General features: G+C 36.3%; 1 protein-coding gene across 2 annotated transcripts in view; it reads right to left on the bottom strand.

Moving 5' to 3' along the window:
* Positions 1-170: 170 nt before the first annotated feature.
* Positions 171-23,399, bottom strand: part of COG6 (component of oligomeric golgi complex 6) — a 55,143-nt gene continuing 31,914 nt past the window's right edge. The window contains exons 14-19 of one of the 2 annotated variants that reach the window (XM_010835648.1): positions 20,056-20,187; positions 19,559-19,726; positions 16,569-16,676; positions 15,436-15,489; positions 13,943-14,022; positions 171-1,732 (exon numbers count right to left, since the gene is read on the bottom strand). In XM_010835648.1, coding sequence (XP_010833950.1) covers positions 1,585-1,732; positions 13,943-14,022; positions 15,436-15,489; positions 16,569-16,676; positions 19,559-19,726; positions 20,056-20,187 — 690 coding nt within the window. In that variant the 3' untranslated portion in view covers positions 171-1,584. The remainder of the gene's footprint in view (positions 1,733-13,942; positions 14,023-15,435; positions 15,490-16,568; positions 16,677-19,558; positions 19,727-20,055; positions 20,188-23,399) is intronic. The other variant, XM_010835649.1, reaches the window with a different exon arrangement.

Here is a 23,399-nt window from a genome sequence, read left to right as displayed (position 1 = left end):
CAGTCTTTTATTTTAACTAAGTTCTCAAGGTCACACTGACACCACATTGTGCTCGCCCACCTTCCATTGGTTTTATCAATTTGGCCCTGTATTGTACTTTCCTTCCCATTAGCCTGTTTTCTAAAAACACACTGATAAGATGTACAAAAATACTGCGATGATCGCTGTTCTAAAAACACTTTAGTATTTTATTTGAAAAACTTAGGTAAAAAGATAAATATATTTTTATTCCCCTAGAAAACAAAGGAATTCACTAATGATAAGCAAGCAATCTTTTCTCACAATAGATATAAATTATATAAAATTTAAGCTCTTGCCTTACATCATACTTTATTTTCTTTAATATACCACATTTATTGAAGGAAAAAGATTAAAATACATATCAAACACCAAAAGAGATGATATGTAACCAATTATTCTTGATCCAAAAAAATCATATTAATACAATTGTAAATTTCAGATAGAACAGCCCCATTCTGATAATACTAATTTGTTATATATTCTGTATTTGCCAAATAAATATTATCTTACTACTTTTCAAAACATTTTAACCTAACCAAGGTTTTCCTTATATCTCATTCTCTCATTTGTAATTTGGGGACATACCTCTTTTTATAGATCTACCAGAAATTAAGATTTTGCTAATAAGAACTGTCCTCAACATCTTACCAACAAAGTCAAGTCACATCAAATACATTTAGATTTGTTTAAAAAAAAAAACAACTGATTTTGAATCTCATTTTTGGTCAAGTTTCAAAGTCAGAGCCCAAACAATTCTTTGCAAGGGGCATCATATGAAGAGATATGTCATCAATTAGAAGTTTGCTACTTTGGCATTTTCCCTCCAGTGATAGAATACATCAGTTTTTCGTTGATTTAAACACCAGACAAAATGAACAGACAGTTGAATTTAGAGTCCACATGGAACAACAAACACATTCCTTTAAACACCAGACTGACATGCAGCACAGGATGTCTACACACCTCACACCTACATCCTAGCTGACGCTGAATTTCACCTTGAATTCAGTCCAGGGCAGACACAGAGTGAAAGCCACCTTTAAATGACTGCTCTCTGTTTTTGCTGATTGTATATTTCTGCTCCTCCGTTTAAGCATACCTACTCACAATATCTAATAAGGAAGCAAATGAATCTTTAAGTAAAGAGATGTTTATTAATATTAGGTCATATCTTCAAACTAACTCTTAAGTTTAGATAATTTTTAATGTACAGGTAAATTTAGAACTAATCTTGTTTAAAAACAAAAATCCCTGAAACCTCTCATTCTACTTTTTCCACATATGTGTATTCCAGAATTGAGGCAAAATGGCAGAGCTAGAGACAGGGTTAGCAAAGAAGAGAGTCCTGTGTGGAGAGCAGATACAGAGCAACTGCTAATAACCCAGGTCAACATGGTACTTACACATTACTGTGACCAGAGCAATTACTGGGATTCAAATTCTTATGATGCAAAGAAAATTGCAACCATCAGATTTCAAAGTAAAGATGAACAGACTAAAAACCAAGAAAACCTTCAGGGTTTTAGGAACGCAGTATTCTGCTACCACACTCAAAGACGATAATCAGGAGAGAAGTGTCTGCACTTGCTGTGGCGATCGGTGTAGAATGCTCCCAGGATCTTTGTACTCATTGACCGGATTCATCACAGCTGCATACACTTCCCCATAGGCTCTGCAGACTAATTCTGTAGACTGTTTTATGATCTGCTCTCTATTGACAGACAAACAGATTTGTGTTAACATATAATCTGAAAACGAAAGACTAAGCATTCCAAGAAAGCTCCATACTTGAACCAAAGTATTTCATAATTATCACATCTTATTAAAAATCATTGTACAACTACACAAGTTATCTTAGTTTGGGGATAAAAAGTTTTTTTATATTTATTATTTCTTTATGAAATCTTCTCCATTAGTATGTAGGTTGCAGAAGGGCAGGAGCAGTGTTTTGCTCACTCTGTAGAACTGTGATGTTTAGGTTGGAACACTGCCTAATACCATTGTGAATTACTAAACAAGAAATCGAAACTGCAACCCACTATCAATGCACTGATTTTGCAAATGCAACTGACAACACATTAACTGTAAAGAGGCTTATAACCATTCAAATGTATCAGTCCTTCAAATCTCAGAATAACTTACAATATACAGTCCTTTCACCTACAGCTCCTATACTAATAATCACATCTCCTCAATTTTTCATCTCTCCCACAAAGGTGACACTTGTCTGCAACAAATCACAGCATTTTTACAAACACACATTCCTATATAAGCACATAAAAGAAGATAAATAATTTTAAATAAACTGAAGTAAATGTCTTTAGAAAAAAATAGCACTGGGTTCTTCAAATCTGCATTAATTGTTGCATAGTTTTCATGACATTTAGTTCATCAACTCCAACTATTTCTACTCCTATATCACTATACCTATTGATGAACACAGGCTTCCCAGGGGGCTCAGTGGTAAATAAACCACCTGCCAAGGCCAGAGATGTGGGAGACACAGGACATCCCAGATCCCTGGGATGGGCAGGTTCCCTGGAGGAGGAAATGGCAACCCACTCCAGTATTCTTGCCTAGAGAATTCCATGGACAGAGGAGCCAGGCAGGCTACAGTCCATGAGGCAAAAAAAAGAGTCAGACACAACTGAGCACACAAGCACTGATGAAAACACTTTTCTGATGTTCACAGTAACTAAATTAAAAACGTGTCTTTAAAGCTTTACTCCCAAACCTACTTCTGTTTCCTGTCTCCGTCAGTGTCATATTTATGTGCCATCACTTCAGTTCAGACCGTAACTAACTCCTGCTGGGAGGAGAAAGTGAAATCCCATTGGTCTTTCTCCAGCCAGTCTCCTCCACATTTAGTGTAGCTTAAGCAGATGACACCACCCTTATGGCAGAGAGTGAAGAGAAACTAAAAAGCCTCTTGATGAAAGTGAAAAAGGAGAGTGAAAAAGTTGGCTTAAAGCTCAACATTCAGAAAACGAAGATCATGGCATCTGGTCCCATCACTTCATGGGAAATAGATGGGGAAACAGTGTCAGACTTTATTTTTTGGGCTCCAAAATCACTGCAGATGGTGACTGCATTAAAAGACGCTTACTTCTTGGAAGGAAAGTTATGAACAACCTAGATAGCATATTAAAAAGCAGAGATATTACTTTGCCAACAAAGGTATGTCTAGTCAAGGCTATGATTTTTCCTGTGGTCATGTATGGATGTGAGGGTTGGACTGTGAAGAAAGCTGAGTGGAAGAATTGATGCTTTTGAACTGTGGTGCTGGAGAAGACTCTTTCGAGTCCCTTGGACTGCAAGGAGATCCAACCAGTCCATCCTAAAGGAGACCAGTCCTGGGTGTTCATTGGAAGGACTGATGCTAAAGCTGAAACTCCAGTACTTTGGCCACCTCACCCAAAGAACTGACTCATTGGAAAAGACCCTGATGCTGGGAGGGATTGGGGGCAGGAGAAGGGGATGACAGTGGATGAGATGGCTGGATGGCATCACCGACTCGATGGACATGAGTTTGGGTGAACTCCAGGAGTTGGTGATGGACAAGGAGGCCTGGTATGCTGCGATTCATGGGGTCGCAAAGAGTCAGACATGACTGAGCAACTGAAGCATTGTTAGATTAATCTTTCTAAGGCGTAACTTTTATCATGTCTCCCCCTTACCCAGGACCCTTCAAGGCGATTCAATGTCTTCTTCCAATTTCAGAGAAGTCAGAACTTCTTACCCTTTCACTCAAAATCTTCTATAATACCATCTGCATCATTACTCTAATTCTGTAGTCCAGCTCAACCCCTGACTGGCCTATCTGCCCTGCTCTTCCTGACCTCAGGCCCTTTGCTCCCTCACATACCTTCATTAGCCTGCAATGTCTCTCATCCACCTTTCAATGCTCTTAATTCTCAGGAAAAATGGACTCCCTCATCCACGAAGACTTCCCTGTCCTTCAGTGCTAGAAATAACCAGTTCTTAGAACATCCATGACCAAAATTATACCTCTGTAAGATTATCTGTGGAAATATGGGGATCACTGGTCTAAAGAAGAATAAAACTGGTTGAATGGAATGAGGAAGGGAGTCCACTTATGGTCTTGGGTCATCGCACACTGTTCCGATGGGGTCTCCAAACTCTCGATTTGAGCAACCGTGATTTGTTAAAACAACCGGACATTTCCCTAAAGCTTCCAGAATGAGACTGGGTAGAAGGCAGATACGTTGAGCAACTTTTCTGAGCAGAGTGGAGTAAGGCTATTGGCTGTACTACCTTTTTGTTGGAAGGGAGGATGGTAGAAACTGATTTGGTAATCTACTTTACCAGATGAGGCTTGGAGACTTTTTTTTTAATCTGCTGATTAGTGATCGCTCCTATAATTAACTGAGCATAACAATAGATGCATCAAAATGATACAACAATCATTTTTGATAAGTGACATAGCTGAAAAATATTATAATTAGCATTTAAAAAATCTGTTAATTGTAATATTTGATACTCATTTGCAACAAGTAATGAATTTTAGATATAGCACTTCTAGTTCTGTACTAAAATCAGTGAAATTTTTTATTTGAATTGTTTTAATACTTTATTGGAGTACAGTTGATTTACAATGTTGTACAAATCTCTGCTGTACAGCAGAGTGACTCAGTTTTACACATACATACATTCTTTTTTAATATTCTTTTCCAGCATGGTCTATCCCAGGGGACTGGAGAGAGTTCCCTGTGCTATACAGTAAGACCTTGTTTATCCATTCTAAATGAAACAGCTTGCATCAATTAACTCCGAATTTCCAATGCATCCCTCTCCCTCCCCTACTGAAAGCAGTAAGATATTTGGAGGTTTATAAAACATTACTCACACCTCATACTCTAAAATCTGTACTCAGTCTGAACACAGTGTGTACTTAAGCTACATGTGAAACATACAAACAAGGCTATTCCTTCTTACAATAAGTTTAAAATCAGAATAAGGTACAAAAATGAATATTAAACACATTTTTTAAAAATCCAGAGTTAATAACTGGTAAATGTAGAATAAATTACTGAAAATTCTGAAATAATCAATTTAAAATTTTAATTTCAAATCCATGCAGTGAAAACTTTTAACATTACTAAAGCTTAGTTGTAACTCAGGGCACATTTCCACTTATAAGCCACAACTCACAAGACAGCCGAAAATCATTATAAATCTGCAACACAGAAAACCAGAATAAAGCAATACTGCTAAGATAATAATTAAATAAAACCAAGCCAATAAGACCAAGTAAGAGTTTGTAATTCACTTTAAATGTTTGTATTTGATGGTATAGGGCTTCCTCATTCCACTCCCCAGTTTAAGAAGCCACCAAGACAAGGGAGGGATCAAAAAATGAACATGGCTGCACTGAACAAGATGAGAGATACAAAAGCCTGTGGACAAAAAAGGCTTTCACAGAGTGGAAAGGAAAAAGGGAAGGGAACAGAAGTGGTCCTCTAAAGTCAATAGGACAGAAATGCAACGGAAATGGAGATTCTCCAAGTGAATCCGAGTCAAATCCAAACTACAAAGAGCAAGAACTGAGACTGATAGTGATTCCATATTTCCGGACAAACGTTAGAAGTTCACTTATTACTACCCAAGCCAGGTACAGGTCCATATGCTCATACTCATTAATGTTCTCCTAATGAGTGATACATGGCAGAGGTAAAACGGTACAGGGAAGGCCATTACTGTCAGAAGATCTTGACTCTAGCTCAAGTCCTGCTACTTACTGCTGCCTTGAACAAGTAATTTAACCTTTCCAAGGCTAATTCCAATGTCATAAAACAAAATACTGACCTTGACAACCTTTACTAGATACCTTCAGCTTTAAAACTGCATCATTTCATTGAGCCAAGAGTTTTTAATGAACTGCTGTTAAAAAACCTATATATGCTTATTCATACACTTACACACATATATGCATCCACATACATCACTTTGTGGAACTGGGTTCCCTGAGTAATGAAACATATCAGTGACTTCTACATAAATGGGTAGCATTTCTAAAGTAATAAAGCAATTTTCTTGCCATTTTACTATCTCCTCCTTTTTATTTTTAATGCTAATTACTATGTAAGTTCACCCCTTATGTTAAAAAGTTATCATATATATCTTATCTGTCTGCCTTCTGCCTGCCTGGTGTCTTGGTCCAAATTATTCACTAATATTATGTGTGAAATATGAAGGTCAAATAATGATGAATCATTATAGTGAAAAATAAAATCAGTGTCCAAAGTAGAAAAATTCAAGAACTGTATAAATACAAAATGACCAGCAAATCATCTCAGTCTAGTCATTTGCTTCTGAAAACGTGGAATATCCTTTATCTACTGATCTTTTCAAGTACATGTAAAGAAAAGCAGTACTTTTTTTTTTTTTTTTCCCCAGTCCTGTATGCTATTTTCTAGTATGGGTACCCACCTCAGATTTTAATTTCTGTATTTTGATCAATCACAGCCAATCACACACCTGATGGATGTAATACTTTTAGAACTGTTTCTCTATGTTAAAATTCCAAAGATAAATCCCGCTTTTCACAGATATGCTTTTTGCAGATATGCAAAAGGCCAGTTAAAAGGGAAAAGCTTTTGAATGTAAGCCAAGATTCATCTATAAAGGTAGATCATTAACTTTCTTGGTCTCTTTACATGTCTTTACATGACATTCTCACTGTAATTTCAAAAAATTTAAAACATGACTCATACAAGTAATTCATTAATATAGGAAATTATTAAGATGGTAAAGTTGATTCACAAAACATTTTGAGGAATTGGTCATTTACAGGCATTTGAAAAGGAAGATTAGAATAAATGAGGTTACATATAAAATGAACTAACATCTCATAGAGCAGGGAAGTTTCATCTTGGAACCTTTTAATCAATAGTAAACAGAAAATCAAACAAGGGTACACTCCCCTAAATAATTTTTGATGGGTCTGTTAACAATGTTTCAATATGACATGAAAAAGACATGCTGGTCTCCCAGACCCTACACACCTTATTTCCATGGTCTGGAAAGTCTTCTTACTTTTGCAAAGTATAGTTGCTGTTTCCCCCCTCTCTCCCCACCAATATCAAAGATAATAATCATGTAGCTAATGTGCTATGAGAAAAAATAAAGATGAGCTTGTTACACAATTTTACAGAAGTGCAAAGAATTTTAGTTATCTATCCGTGAGAATACCAGACATTAAGAAATTGTTTTTGTCCAGTTATAAATGTCAACAGTAGCATAAAACTACAGTTATAAATTCTGAAAATGCTAATAAACATTATTATATAACTAAATAGAGATACCATTCTCGTTTTAAAACATGTTCACTGAAATTACCTTACGTACAATTTAAATAATTATTTAAAGTACTGAGCCATGATAAGAAATGAACTGCTAACTTCCAGAATCAGTGAGCTTGTCATTAATCAGTACTTTAAGATTTTGGTTGCCATAACAACATGATAAAACTTTCAACATTACCATAAACCCAGCACTTCTAAAAATAACTTATTTCCACATTCAGGTTCTGTGATCACTAAAATTGAGCTTTATTACAGCACCACAGTTAAGAAGCAATCAAACATGCCATAGGAGAAAAGGTGTTAACAGTTTAACTATTCCTGAAAAACTAAGGGGAAAAAATATACTTATGTATAATAGATTGGTTTAAAAATGAACATTAAAAAAAAAAGAACATTTTGATTTCTCTTTATCACAATATAAATACCAAAGATGCCACAGCGGGTCAGCTTTCTGTCATTCACAGTAAAAATTAAAGCATATCTGAGGTGAGACCAAGGCACAGATCTCACATATGTCTCATACAGCCTATCACATAGGCCTAACATTTTCAAGTTTCCTTTTAAAACAGTAAAACAATATAATCTCAGCAGAGAAAGAGTTAATAAAAATATAGTACGAGCTAAAGAGAACAGGCTCTGGAATACTGGATTTGAAAATCTTGACTCTGCTTCTTGCTAACTGTTTGACCTTGTTTCAATTATTTAACCTTTCCAAAAAAAATGTCCTTTTCTGTAAAATGGAGATACTAATGTACAGACTTACCGAGAGGGTTAAGTAAAGCAATTCATTCAAGGATCACTCTAGCTGAGATGCTAAACTTAGACTGTAGAGGCTGGTGTGGGAATGGTAGAGAGGGCAAGGGTCAAAGCAGAATAGTTTCAAGGCTAATGTGATAATCCAGGCACAGATGATATTACCTTGGACCAGAGGGGTAACTGTGGAGATAGTCAAAAGTGACTGGAGTCTGCTCTCATACATTTCTTTCTAGGTTAATATTTAATAAATTGGTTCCATGGCATTTTGATTGGAACTACATTGAGAATTTACAGAATACTACATTACATACCCAGTTAGAGAAGAATATCATGTGCCCACATTGGAACACTGGAAATCTACAGCAAACATCACACTTAAGTGATGAAATATCAGAAACATTCTCAGTAAAGTTCAAAATAAAATATGTACACTCACCATTACATCTACTATTTACTTGGAGCACCTAGTCAATATAGTAAGTTTAATCATAAATACTGAAAAAAATTAATGACTCATTAACTTCAGATGTCTGTACCAAAAACAAACAAACAAAACAAATCAAGGCAAACAATTGATAAACTAATAGAACTAAGAGTTTAATTACCTGGTCAGATTCAAAATTAATGTACAAAATTTAGTATTTTTCCCTATTTACCAGCAACATCTAATGAGAATATGCAATGGAAAATAAAAGACCTTATCAAAGGAGTCACAAAACTGTTTCCTAGGAATAAACCCAACAATATACATGGAAAACTATATGAAGAAACTAAGTCTTTACTGAAAATTCTAAAAAATGAGCTGGATAAACAGGTAGGTATACCATGCTCATAGACAGGAATACACTCTAGCGGCTTTCTTACATCTATTTGCTCTTACGTTAGCTGAGTGAATGTTTCATACGCACTTTAAAAGAATGTTATTTTCTGTAGTTGTGTGTGATATTTTCTATTAGGTTGAGCTGATTAGTGACACTGTTCAGTTCCTTTACACCAAACAAGTAGTTTTCTACTTTTTCTATTAATTATTGAGAGAGGAGGGTTGAAATATCAAAATGAATGCCAATTTATCTATTCTTCTTATGTAAGAATAAGCTTATATGTCATGTTTATAAGCTTATATGTCATGTTTTTTGAAGCTCTATTAGTTGTACATATTTACTATTATATCTTCTTCATGAATTGATCCTATTATTGTGAAATATCCCTCTTTATCTTTGGTAGCATCATTTTCCCATCAGCCTAATTTTTCTGATGTTAACATCAGAATATAGTTACTTCAGCTTTATTATAATTTTTATTTGCATTGTACAATATGATCTTTTAAACGTGCCCTAAAGTGGATTTCTTATAGACTGCAGACAGTTGGGCCAGGTTTTTACACCCAATCTAATACTTTCGGCCTTTTAACTGGAGTGTGTAGCCCTTTTACATTTAATATATTTACATTTGGGGCTGAGTTTAGGTTTATCATCCTATTATTCATTTTATATTTACACCACCTGTTCTTTTTTTCTCTTTTCCCGCCTTCTTTTAATCTAATTGTCCTAACTGTCCTTTTAACATTCCGTTTTATCCACTGGCATATTATTGATTCTAGTGCTCGCTGTAGGGTTTACAATTTATCTTCACACAATATTAAGCACTTCATGAGCAACCTTCAGCATCTCCACAGTGTACTTCTACTCCCTTCCCACTTCATCCTTTATGTTTTTTGTAGCCATAAACTCTATTTCTCAGTGTTAAGAATCCCACATTCACTGTCAGTATTTTTATTTTAAAGGTCCACTATCTTTTATATTTAGCATTTCCTGCGCTTGTCATTCCCTGGTGTAGACATGAGTTTTCCTGTAGTATCATTTTTCTTCAGCCTGAAGAACTTTCCTTATCATTTCTTGCAGTGAAGTATACTGGTGATATATGCTCTCTACTTTTGTTTATCTTATCTCAAAATGTATTTTTTTGCTTTCAGTTTGAAAGATACTTTTGACGAATACACAAAGTTGAAACTGTTTTATCATTCAGCTTTTTAAAAGATGTGATTTACTGTCTTCTGGTTTGAACTGTTCTAACAAGAAGTCAGTAGTAGCCTTATCATTGCTCCCACAAATAATGTCATTGTTCCCCTTAAAATCTTGCTTTTTAAGATTTTTTTTCTCTATCACTGGTTTGCAATAATCTGATTATGGTGTACCTTAGTATAATTTTCCTTGTGATTTATTTAGCTTCCTGAATCTGTGGGTTCATGTTTTCCATCACATTTGAAAAAAATTCTTTTATGCCTTCAATTTTTTTTGCCTTAATCTCACTATGACACTTCACTTATATTCCAATGCTTCCAATCGTCTCACAATTCACCACCTAAGATTCTTCATCTTTCTACAGCTTTTAATTTTTTCCTACCTGAGCTTCAGTCTGGGCAATTACTACTGTTCTCTCTGCAAGCTGATTGATCCTTCCCTCTAGAATGTCCAACTGGTGATTATTTCTACCCAGTGAGTTTTCCTCTTAGTCCCTGAACACATCTGAAATAGCTGTTTTAAAGATCTTACCTGCTAATTCTGTAACCTGTGTCAGTGAGTCTGTTTCTGTTGACAGATTTGGTTCTAGTTTTGGTTCATACTTTCCTAGTACTATACCCAAGTAGTTTTTATTGCATGTCCAGAGCACCATAAATGTTACACTGTTGATTGTATTTTGCCATATTTAGGAGTGTTAAGTTTTGTTCTGAAGGCAGTTAATTCAGTAAAGATCCACATGATCTTTTAGAGGTTTGTCTTTTCTTTATGAGTCTTAAGTAGCCTATACTATAGGACAGATTAGCCTCACTTTTAAGGCTTAGACTTTCCCAGGTCTCTAAAGCACAGTTTGAGTCCCAGCCATTTATCAGTTTGCACATTTCCAGTAGCCACTATTTCTTTGGTAGGCTCACCCTTGCCCCTATTACCAAATCTGCTTTATTTTGTGTTTATACTGGTATTCCTGATAGTTAAAGATAGTGGCTTAAAAAGGAGGGCTTCCTGAGGGGCACTAGTATAAAGAATCTGCCTATAATGCAGGAGACCCAGGTATGATCTCTGGGTTGGAAAGATCCCCTGGGGAAGGGAATGGCAACCCACTCGGGTATTCTTGCCTGGAGAATCCCCTAGATGCTTAAAAGGAGGCAGTGAAAGAGAAGAAAAGTATTCCATTTACCTCAAAAAACAAACAAACAAAAAAACCAAAGTCATTACTTTTAAAGAAATTTGCTTTGTTTATACCATATGCAACAGATGAAGATTCCTGAATCAAAGAATTCTCAAATCATATCCACTTTTCTACTCACTCACTTTAAGAAGCATCTATAGTCTCTATTTCTTATTCATACAAAGAACTCTAAATCAATAAGAGAAGACACAGAATATTTTATAAATATGCATGACTGTGGTTTCTATAGTCCAACCTCTATTTTTATGCTATTAAAAGATAAATGCTGGAGTCTGGCACTGAAAAAAGATCAAGGCCCTTCCAATTCATCACAAGGAAGGAAGGATTCTTTAAAAATGCTTTAATTTTCTACTTTTTAATTTTTAATACAAGCTCATTTCCTGGACACTTAAATTCATTCCATAGTTTATTCCAAGGCTGAAGTATTCAATCAAAACCCACTTTGAGAGGCAGTCAACACAAGACAAGAAAAAAGAAGAGAAGAGTGACAGGGGTCCCCAAGGTACTACAACCACAGAGACAAGCAAAGTTATAGAGAACAGAACATTAACAAAACAAGACAGGAATAAAGAAAGTTTTACACTGCAGAAAACAGAACATTAACAGAACAAGACAGGAATAAAGAAAGTTTTACACTGCAAAGCTCTATTTCAAAGAAACAACTGATATTTTAAATAGACTATGAATAGAAATTGATATGGATATGAAATTATTTTAGACAGAAATTATTTTAAATTATTTAAAAACAGATTACCATTTTGAAAAGGTTCAAAATTTAAGTGAATAAAAGTTACCTCCTAATATTTCAAATGCCTTATAAGTAAGATCAAATGCATATCATGCCTATATAGTACTAAGTACTAAAACAAGTGGTTAAATATAAAAAAGTTACAGGTATTTGATTAAACAAAGTAAATAACTTAAGAAAAACAAACAATCTGAATTATGGCATAAAGGAATTTGTTTTATAGTCTCCCAGTTCTTTAGAATTTTGGTTATGTTGATAGTATGAGATCTTTTAAGATAAAAAAAAATAAAAGTAAAAAAAAAAAAAAAATCAATTACACTGACCACAACTAATGTGGGAACTCCCTAAGAAGGTAATAGAGTAGAGGTTGGTGAGTGTCACACTCAAAAGTAATATATTAAGACTGGAATCCATTTCAGAAGTCAAGAACTATAAGCCAAGGATGATTGACAGATGGGAAGTCTCTAATGATACATAATCTAACCTCTTCATTGTCATTCCAATTTCTTCATTAGGTTAGTTATAGTTAGAACCCTAACTCTATGTCTGAGAGAATCCATTTCCAGCCAATTCTAATTGACACCAAATTCTTCGTCATGCTGAGCCCAAAGCTGCCTCCTTGCTCTACATATTGCTCCTCAGAACAACAGAAGGCAAGTGGACCACCTCTGTACCGTGACATCCTTTCAGATATTTAAAGCATTTTTTTTCAAGTTGCATAGTTCTTTCTTTATTGTACTTTGTCTAGTCAAGGCTATGGTTTTTCCTGTGGTCATGTATGGATGTGAGAGTTGGTCTGTGAAGAAGGCTGAGCACCGAAGAATTGATGCTTTTGAACTGTGGCGTTGGAGAAGACTCTTGAGAGTCCCCTGGACTGCAAGCAGATCCAACCAGTCCATTCTGAAGGAGATCAGCCCTGGGATTTCTTTGGAAGGAATGATGCTAAAGCTGAAACTCCAGTACTTTGGCCACCTCATGCGAAGAGTTGAGTCATGGGAAAAGACTCTGATGCTGGGAGGGATTGGGGGCAGGAGGAGAAGGGGATGACAGAGGATGAGATGGCTGGATGGCATCACTGACTCGATGGACGTGAGTTGGTGATGGACAGGGAGGCCTGGCGTGCTGTGATTCATGGGGTCGCAAAGAGTCGGACACGACTGAGCGACTGAACTGAACTGAACGTAAATATTTGTTCAAGTGTGTAATTGACATGTCAGACTATAATCTCTATTAAGATAGTGAAACTGGCTTTTAAATCTTACTCTGCAGTGCCCGGTACACAGGGCACTTAATACACTAGCTGAATGGAAAGAAAAAAAAGTACAGATGTCTGATTTCCTACTTGTACAAAATTTTGTCAATATTTTTGCTAAAATCAAGAAAAGTCACCCAGTATAATTTCTCTTTCTTCTAATTGTAATACCCTTATATTTTAATGTATAGTCCTTTGTCTTGAACACATTTCTAATACATGATATCGAACAATTTTATAATATATTTATAGAAACTTCCAGAGTCCAAAATGATCTAAACAGCAGGACATCTATGTTGCACAATGAACATACTACTAATTTTTCATCACATATTCAGTGCAATTTTGACATTATATTAATACAATGGAACTTCATATTATCACATTGTAGCTTCAATTATATAAGTCCCATTATTTTTAAAAAAAGCATTCACTAAACCGACACTTTCAAACTACAAACATGTAAGGAACAAGTATGAACAGGGTAAGGTCAGATCTCTTAGGGGTGCTGAGAGGTTGAGAACTATAAATCCTCAATGATTAAATCTCCTTTTTTAAAAAAACAATTTTTTTTCTAAGAAATGTATGTGAATCTTTACCAACTATTAATAATTGGGACCAATAAATACTTACTTCACTGTGGCACTTAGAAGAAAGTTCAGCTGTGGCATTAACAGGTTGTCAGGAGCTGACAGATAGCGATCAAACTGAACCTAAATGAAACAGAGAAATTCAAAACACAAAGTGCACATATCTGCTAACAGACCTCCCTAGTAATCATTCCTTTTTAAGGATTAAATCCTTGGAAAAACCCCATATTCCAAATAACGAGGTCTTTGTGATCAAAATGAGTTATTTCTTATATATTCCAACTAAATTGACTGCAAGTGTCAACTCTTTAAGGTACTCAGTATCAGCAATATCTACTTTTAAAATTTTAAATCCAAGCCATTCATTTTGATCTCCCTCACCAAACTTCTGGGTAATAATATTAATAAGATGTTAAGTCATCAGATTTCAAGTCTGCCTTACTTTTTAAAATCCAGAGTATCTGTTAATCATTCGCTCATCTATTCATTATTAATATTCATCGAGTACCTGTTATTGGTAAGGTACCTTATAACGTAATGTAAATATAATGGTGAGCAAAAAAAGACAATCCCTAGCTTCACAGAGCTCATGGTCTAGTGAGAGAGGTAGTAAACAAATGTAAATAAAGGAAAAACCAAGGTACCAATACTACAAAAGCATCCATCAGGATGACACAGATCTAATCTTTGTGTTTGGCAAAAGCATCTCTGAGCAAAGGACATTTTAAGTGAAATCGTGAAGATGAACTGACATTAGGTTAAGTGTGTGCGTAGTGGGGACAGTGGATGAAGGCTTAGGTGAGAAAGAATGGCTACTAGAGCTCAGTCCATGTAGGACTTGAAAGATTTTCTAACAGATTCTAATTTCTACTGTAAAAGCATCATGAAAACCATTAAAGGAGGGAAATAATGAAAGGGGGGAAATCATCTGATTTGAATTTAAGATGCTAACTCTGGCCACAGCAAAAAGAATCAAAGGGGAGGTCGTACATAGCAGATGCAAGGGCAACAAACGGGTAGCTCCTGCAGCATCTCAGACAAGGGCAACAGGAGTGGAAAGAAGAGAAGATATCTGAGAAAATTAGAGAGCAAAATCATCACGATTTGGTTAATAGTAAATGGGATGAAGGGGTTGACTCTGAGATTTTGGACCTGCATAATTTAATTCACAGCATTATCACAATTCACAACTGTATTCTTTATACATTTATTTAGTTGCATGATAAATGCAGCTCTTATTGGTGGTTTTCTCTAATGATATATAGCCTAACTTCTTCATGTTGTCATTCCTGTTTCTTCATTAGGTTACGAGTAAAATTCTGAAACTGAAGAAAACTTAAACAGGAATAATACGACTATTAGGGCACAGTGAGATATTACTACCAATGTCTGTCTTGATCAGACCTCTTTAAAGGAATACATGTGCAATCATTATGCCCAGAACCAGTTGTGAATACAGCAAATTGTCACATGAGAAGGAGTAAGAATAACATTCCGTAAGGAAACGTATACTGACATGCTTTACTGTGTACTTACCATTGCAGCCTTCAGTGCCACAGAATCTAGGTTGGGCAAATTAGCTAAAGGGCCCTTAGGGAACAAAAGGCCAAAAACAAGATGAAAACAGGTGCTATATGTTACAGTTCACTTATGAAATACAGTCCATTAGCAGACTTCCAAAATTTGAAAATTTAGTTTATTTCCAAAGAAGGTCCCATCTTCAACCTCAATTAAAAGAGGGACTATGACTTGTTAATTTTTGTATAACTAGCATGAAGGTCCTCAATAATAGGTGTTGGAGTGAGGAGCACATACGTTTACGAACAATGAAACGGCAGGATACTTCAGATTAAATCATAAGCAAGAAAAAAGGGCAGTTAAGTACTGAGAAACGGCAGTGAGAAACAGGGACTCTAAGAGTCTCATTTTGACAATTTTAGATAGTATAAAAAAGGTAGCAGAATCAGCTCCTTCTGGTGGAAACGTATTACCTTATCAAAAGAAAAAATTCAAAACCTGTGATCTTTGAGAGTGTCACTTAAGAGTTCCTGGGCTATAAAATATTCTTCATCTTAATGTTATTTAAAAGAGTTTTTTGCTTTTTAAAGAAAAATGCTTACATGGTTTCCTAGGCTTCTCTCCCACTCCGTGTTCTAATTCTACTGGAGTTCCGTAACTGAACAAGATCATATGCCCCAGAAGTATTTACCTTTCCAAATAATAGACCATGATCTGCTAAATTAAAGTGGGGAATGACTGATATTTATATATAGTAATCTAAGCATTCAATTAGTTGATGGTGATGAAGGACTCTGAAAAATTTACCACTGTATTAATTTATACATTTTTCTATACTAATTTTTGTATATTTTCATTACTTTTAACCCAAACTATCTATGGTAAAAAGGACAGTTAACATTTGGGGACACTCTACCATATTTCAGGTAGTCATCTGAGCACTACACAGGCATTATCTCACTTAATCTTCAGAATAACCCTATGTTACAGATATTAGTACCCTCAATTTACAAATGAGGAAACAGAGACAGGTCACTTTCCCAGTGAAAAACTGCTTTTAAGTGGCAAAGCCAAGATTCTAATGAGTCTAGCTCTAGAAGACACAGTCTAAATCGGTATTTCTCTCTAGTTAGAAACAGCCACGTACTTACCTGTTCAACTTTATGTTGCTGTACCGTGTTGTAAATATAACTCAAGCCTGCTCTGGTTAAAACATAAGAAGCTTGCTCATTTATAAGTGTGTCCAAATGTGCTTCAATCTAAAATAAAATACAATTAAAAGAAAACATTTTAAAAGAAGAATAGGACTGATGAGAGTAGAAGTAGACTAGCCTGGACTCTTAGCTCTTCATCGTGTTCCTTGCTGAGGCACAGGGACTGCTCTTATATAAAGATTTTTCCTTCCTCAAAGAGGAAGTCCTCTCACAAATGGAAAGAAAGTCTTCTTTGAGGATTCCGGGACTAGTCAAAAAAAACTGAGTTGCTTCTTAGCTCTTTTAAAAGCTAGTATGAAGCAAACAAACAAAAACTACTCATCAACAACAACAATGTAAAATAAAATACTTAGGAAGAATTCTGGGAGGATGAGGACTTGCTGTTCCTCACATCCACACGGCCTCATGCTCCCCACTTACTGGACTGACTCAGCCAATCAGATATGCCATCTGGAGAGCCCCGGAGGAAATCCCACAGGGGCTGAAGCTGTAAGTTCTCCTGAAGAAAGCAGATCTGGGACAACTAGGGGATGGCTGAGGACCCAGCAGAAGACTAGTCAGAGGCGTCAGAGTCAGGGGCTGCCTACAGAGACTATGCTGGCAGGTGGGAGTTGTATGCGCTTACCTGCTTTTGCTGTTCTTGGGGAAGCTACCTACGGCTAATGGGGGCAGAAGTCACAGGCAGAGACTGCCTTTGTGGGATGACAAATTCCCAGGAAGGGAATTCCCTCCTCTTTACCAGTACAGGCCTGAAAGCCTGGAGCTCTTCCTGCTGTTCCTCCCTCACTGTTATCAACCTGTTTACCAATGACACAGTTCACTATTAACAGATGATGTTCCCACCTGAATGCTTGCCATTGTCCAAGCCTCTACAGAAGCTGAGGCCCTCCCTTTAAAAAACTTAAAACTGGTTTAAAAAAGGTGATACGTTCTAAGAGGAAAGCCACCAGAGTAACGAAAACAAGTGTCTTTTCTTGAGGTAACACAGGTAGCTAAGACAGCAAACAATCTGCCTGCAATGTGGGAGACCCAGCTTCGATCCCTGGGTTGGGAAGATCTGGAGAAGGGCATGGCAACCCACTCCAGTATTCTTGCCTGGAAAATTCCATGGACAGAGGGGCCTGGTGGGATACAGCCCATGGAGTTGCAAAGTCACATGACTGAGCGACTAACACATGTAGATTGAAAGACACAGGGCACTTTAATTTTTTTCAAGTGAATGCCCAAGAAAGTACAATTAGAACCTTTACTTACTAGTCTCTTTGAAAATCCAAGAAAAATAAGATTGCAAATATAAATATTTAATGAAAGAGTTACCACTAAGAACCAAATTAGTGTCTGAAAGAAAAATGAAGAATAATAAGTAATACAGAATAAATATCAAAGAAATATATTAAAGTGAAGAGGTTTAAACACAAATTAAAAGACAAGTTCAGGAGATAAAGCCAACTAAGGACAGAAGCTTTTTATATTCAGAATATAAAAAGTAACAGATGGAGAAGTGATAATTAATTAAAGATAACAGAAAACTTCCTTGAGCAAAAAAAAAAAAAAGGTTGAATCTTCAGACTGAAATGGCTCTGCAAAGTCCAAAATGGAAGTAACAAAAAAAGAGACATACTAAAAAATATCCCGAGGAAATATCTGAACTCAAAGGAAAATCCTTATAAGCTTCCACATGAATAAAACAGGTTTATTGCAAAACTAAAGAGAATCAGACTAGCCTGGATTTCTCAGAACACTGGAAGAAGTGTTTAAGAATGGAAGAAAATTACCAGGCTATTGATAGAAAAGATCTGAAAATCAAGACTCTTTTACTAAACAGGGAAAACCATTACTGCAGGGGCATGCCTCCCAGCAAGCAGCCACACCACTGCCCAGTCCTTCCACACTGATTCTGGTCTGGCCCATGAGACCAGCACTGGCCACCGCCTAACAGCAAGCATGATGCAGACCTAATAAGCACTCACATGGTAGGGTGTGTCCTCTTGGGATGCAAAAAATAACTTTGGGATATTTAAGAAACAAGGATAACTAATGATAAAACAGATTGTTGGACAACTGATATATATCTGCACATTTCAGGAACAGATTTAGACAAATGGCAGTTTGGGGTTGAATTAGTGATAAATACATTAAAAACCAATGAATTTTTTTAAAAGATTTTTACTAATTATACATAAACAATTATGGAAGAAAGAAAAATTAATCATACCTCATATTTTGTAAAAAAAAAAAAAGAAAAGAAAGAAAGAGCAGGAAATATCATGAATTTAGAGGTCTCAAAACTCATTCCTTGGAAAAACCAAAAACAATATATTTTTACTGCAGCCACTGCCAACTGTTTATATTCTTGTGATAATAAAGAAGATTCAGAGTTTTGTGTTTTTCTAAAACATTTTATCTACCAAATCACTATTTCAAACTCAGAAGTCAAGTGTCTGGTAAATTTTATAAATGGCTTTGTTGTGACTCTTAAGTGAGACCATTTGGCTTAAGGACCAGCATGGTTGATTTAACAAATTGTAATGTTGTGCCTAACACTGATTTACACATAGATAAAAATGTATCTGTCCTTTGCAACACCTTCCGCACAAGTTCCGCAGTTCGAAAAATATAGCATGTTATTCACAGTTCGGAAACTGAAATCTGCATACAGGGTAATGGTTCAAATTAGTCAGAAAAGCTCCAGTCTACCACCACATACTATGGTTTGAATAAAATATCCTACTCATTACATACCCTGGCTTCTCCCAAACTAAACTAAAATACTGAATATGCCTGGGGGGAAGGGAGGTATTATCAGACTATAACAAGGGATTCATAGAAATCAGGTCACTGAAGTTAGCTTATAGCCAGTAACTGAGATCATGTATGGAAAAAGAAGATTTTATCACAGTGAGCAGTCATGTTATGGCAAAATTAACCTGGAACTGCAGCATTTCCAGACGTCTGTCAGTGAATTCAAACAGAGCTAATGTCGTCTTCATCATATATAGTGAATTGACCATGAAAGTGGCCATATCAGCTGTGCCCAAATGGCTGGCTGATACAGTACACATCTGGAGGAGAGGATCCAAGACACACGATAAAACCTACAATGAGAAATAGAATTAAACAGACCCTTCATCTCCGTACCAGTGACACAGGTCTGTGTTAACGGCACTTCACAGTGAATGCCAAACTAAAGAGGAAGGGACCAACTTACAGAAGTACATATGAAAGAGATTAAAAGGCATAAAAACTATAACTCTTAAGCATCATTGAATATATATTACTTTTTAAATTAATGGGAAATGGTTTACTATTTGAAGGAAAAAACATTGAGAAGGGGTGTCAAGATACATGGGTTATGAAATGCCAGAATTCCAACAGAATCTACATTAAAGGAGCAATGGTCATTAAGAGTGAATTTACAACACACCTGCACAAAATCAGCTTGACGGGCATCTAACGGCACAACTGAAGAATCATGAGACGCTAGAACTTCACGCAGCAACACGAGCGTCTGATTTAAGGCAGAACTTGGTCCAAGATCAGGTGGTGGGAGTTCAACCTAAAATAAAGGATGACCTATACACTGCTTATATTTTTCTACTAAATTTTAGTGTCTAAATAAATGCCAGTTCACAGTAAAATCATTCATATGAAAGACATAAAGCACTGGCTGACACATTACAAAATCTATCATCTATCGTTTATTCTCTATTGTACTAATGAAAATCACAGAAAGTGACACAAAAGTTTTTGTTAGATTATCTCAGAATTAATATATCAGAAGTGTAGAAATTGTACTTTTAAAATACAAAAAAAAAATTATGAGGAAAAACTTAGTAGTCTTTGAATTTAGGATTATATTTTCATATGGATTTGAAATGGCCAATTCTGTTCAGCCCTAGTCTTAAGAAAAAAGTAATTCAGAGAGAGACCAGCACTTCCCAACTATAATTGAGAATCACCACTCCCTGTCATGTCCCAGTCTCAGATATTGTGGCCCAATATGTACAGGTTCAGGGTCTATATACTTGAAACTAAGTCCCCCTACAACTGAGTTCCCTCACTGAGTTTATGAGTAATCTCTTATCCAAAACCAGACTCCCTTTCTTGTCCTGCCCTTGTTCCCCTAAGGACTGATGAGTATCAAAGAAAAGGGGAGACTGAAACCAAGCAGGACCCTACAGGACGTTCCGAGGTACAAAAGCCCCTCCGTGTCCCCCATTTCCTGTTTGTGGAACAAAAGGCTTTAGTCTCCTACGCCTTTCCTGAGTTCCAAAGAGCAGAAGCAAATGGTTAATGATTACAACAGACTCACAGGACTCCTAGTTCCTCCTGAAAAGATATAGATAACAATCCAATGCATACTCTGAGTTGTTCTGGAGAAAGTAAGACCCCCATCCGGGCAGAGAATGGTGACTACATGCTGATCACAAACACACAGACTCCTGCTGGAACCAGCAGGTTAAGATTCCCAGAACATCACCCTGTTACCTTATCACCAATAAAGTAATCAATAACCAATAACCAATCAGAAGGTCCACAAGCTGGTCATGCATCCTAAGATCCTTTCCCCTAACACTGTCTTTAAAAACCCTGCCTGAAAGCCATCAGTCTTTTGAGTCTGAGATGCCTGTTCTCCTTGCTTGGCACTCTGCAAATAAACCCTTCAGATCAAATCAGATCAGTCGCTCAGTCGTGTCCGACTCTTTGCGACCCCATGAATCACAGCACTCCAGGCCTCCCTGTCCATCACCAACTCCCGGAGTTCACTCAGACTCACATCCATTGAGTCAGTGATGCCATCCAGCCATCTCATCCTCTGTCGTCCCCTTCTCCTCCTGCCCCCAGTCCCTCCCAGCATCAGAGTCTTTTCCAATGAGTCAACTCTTCGCAGGAGGTGGCCAAAGTACTGGAGTTTCAGCCTCAGCATCATTCCTTCCAAAGAAATCCCAGGGCTGATCTCCTTCAGAATGGACTGGTTGGATTTCCTTGCAGTCCAAGGGACTCTCAAGAGTCTTCTCCAACACCACAGTTCAAAAGCATCAAGTCTTTGGCGCTCAGCCTTTTCACAGTCCAACTCTCACATCCATACATGACCACAGGAAAAACCATAGCCTTGACTAGACGACATAAACCCTTACTTCGGTCCAAACACCCACGGTCAGAGTTTGGCTTTCCAGCCCTATGGGCACATGAGGCCCCTCTCGGTAACACACTGAAACTATCACCACATTCTATACCACAACCATTTCCTCTGAAAGCTTCCTCTTACCTTACTTATTTATGGAATTACAATTTTAAGTCAATAAAATTATTCAAAAGAAATTTAAGAGTACAAGTTAATGTTTGAAATGTCAAAAAAATTACAACTTTTTCACATAGTTTTATTTAAAATTTCAAAAGCATTTTGGCTGAAAACATTGTTTTTGTCTGTTTTTCCTGGCAGAATAATCTGTAAGGAATAATGTAAATCTCGAAGTATTCCTCTTAAAAAGCATTTTTCAAACTTTAAGATGCAAACGAATGACCAGGGAATCTGGTTAAATGCACATTCTGATTCAGCAGGTCTGAATCTTAATCTCAGGTGCCTGAGGTTCTTCTTCTCAGCTAAACTAATAAACTCCGACATGATGCCCAAGCTACTCCTCCAAGAACTACAATTTGAACAGTAATAAGACATTCTAAACAGGAGTGATATCCAAGAATTTAAATCAAAATTTAAAGGACCATTTAGATTTTCTTTTCAGAGTGCTAGGCAAATCAACCCTGCTTACTATTAATTTGATATGGGTTTCATTTATGATAAAATATACCCTTTAAATTAGTATTGAATTACTATAGTGAAAAGAACTTTTCAGAAAATGCCTCTCTAGCTAAAACTGATATGACATTGTATCTCTTAGGGGATCCTTTAGATTTTGCTAGATGCACAGCTATGAATGTTTCAGGAGAGCCTGATAAACAAGGGAGTACACACACTTGACTACTGAAGGGCTTCAAACACTTTGTTAGGGAAAAGGTACATCTTTCAATTAAATAATGTCCTTGAATTTTCCTTTAGCATACCAGATAAAGAATTAGCTCCCAAATGTGTCTTTTTAAAAGCAAAAAAGGAATCATAAAAGAGTTCGTTTCTGGCTATATCTTTATATAAAAGCTATTCTTCCTAACAATTTTATAATCCACTTTAAAATTCTATTAACAAAAACTGGGTGCTTTGGTAGTGAAGACCATTCTGCAATACATGTTTTCCTCATAAGGCTATATCTTCTTGGAAGAGATGAATGGTTTATAAGAGGCAGAATAAGATGATAGTATACTTAACATAAAATATGGAACATTAAAATTTGGAGAAAGTAAGATTTTCTGAAAGAAACCTGAAATGGTTGTGTACATATAAGTAACACATGAGCTATAAACAGTATCACATTCCAATCTCAATGTAATGTTAAAATATGCCTATTACCCAATTCATATCTAAGAAAAACATTTCAGGGCATAATTATTGATAACAATAAATAATAATAATTTCATTCACCTAATCTCACATAGGCTGCAGTATTAATTGGTACTTAATTGATGCTTTTGAACTGTGGTGTTGGAGAAGACTCTTCAGAGTCCCTTGGACTGCAAGGAGATCCAACCAGTCCATTCTGAAGGAGATCAGCCCTGGGATTTCTTTGGAAGGAATGATGCTAAAGCTGAAACTCCAGTACTTTGGCCACCTCATGCAAAGAGTTGAGTCATGGGAAAAGACTCTGATGCTGGGAG

The sequence above is a fragment of the Bison bison genome, unplaced genomic scaffold (assembly GCF_000754665.1).
Source record: "Bison bison bison isolate TAMUID 2011002044 unplaced genomic scaffold, Bison_UMD1.0 scf7180017864048, whole genome shotgun sequence".
Taxonomy (NCBI): Eukaryota; Metazoa; Chordata; class Mammalia; order Artiodactyla; family Bovidae; genus Bison; species Bison bison.
This window is presented reverse-complemented; position numbering and strand designations above follow the sequence as displayed.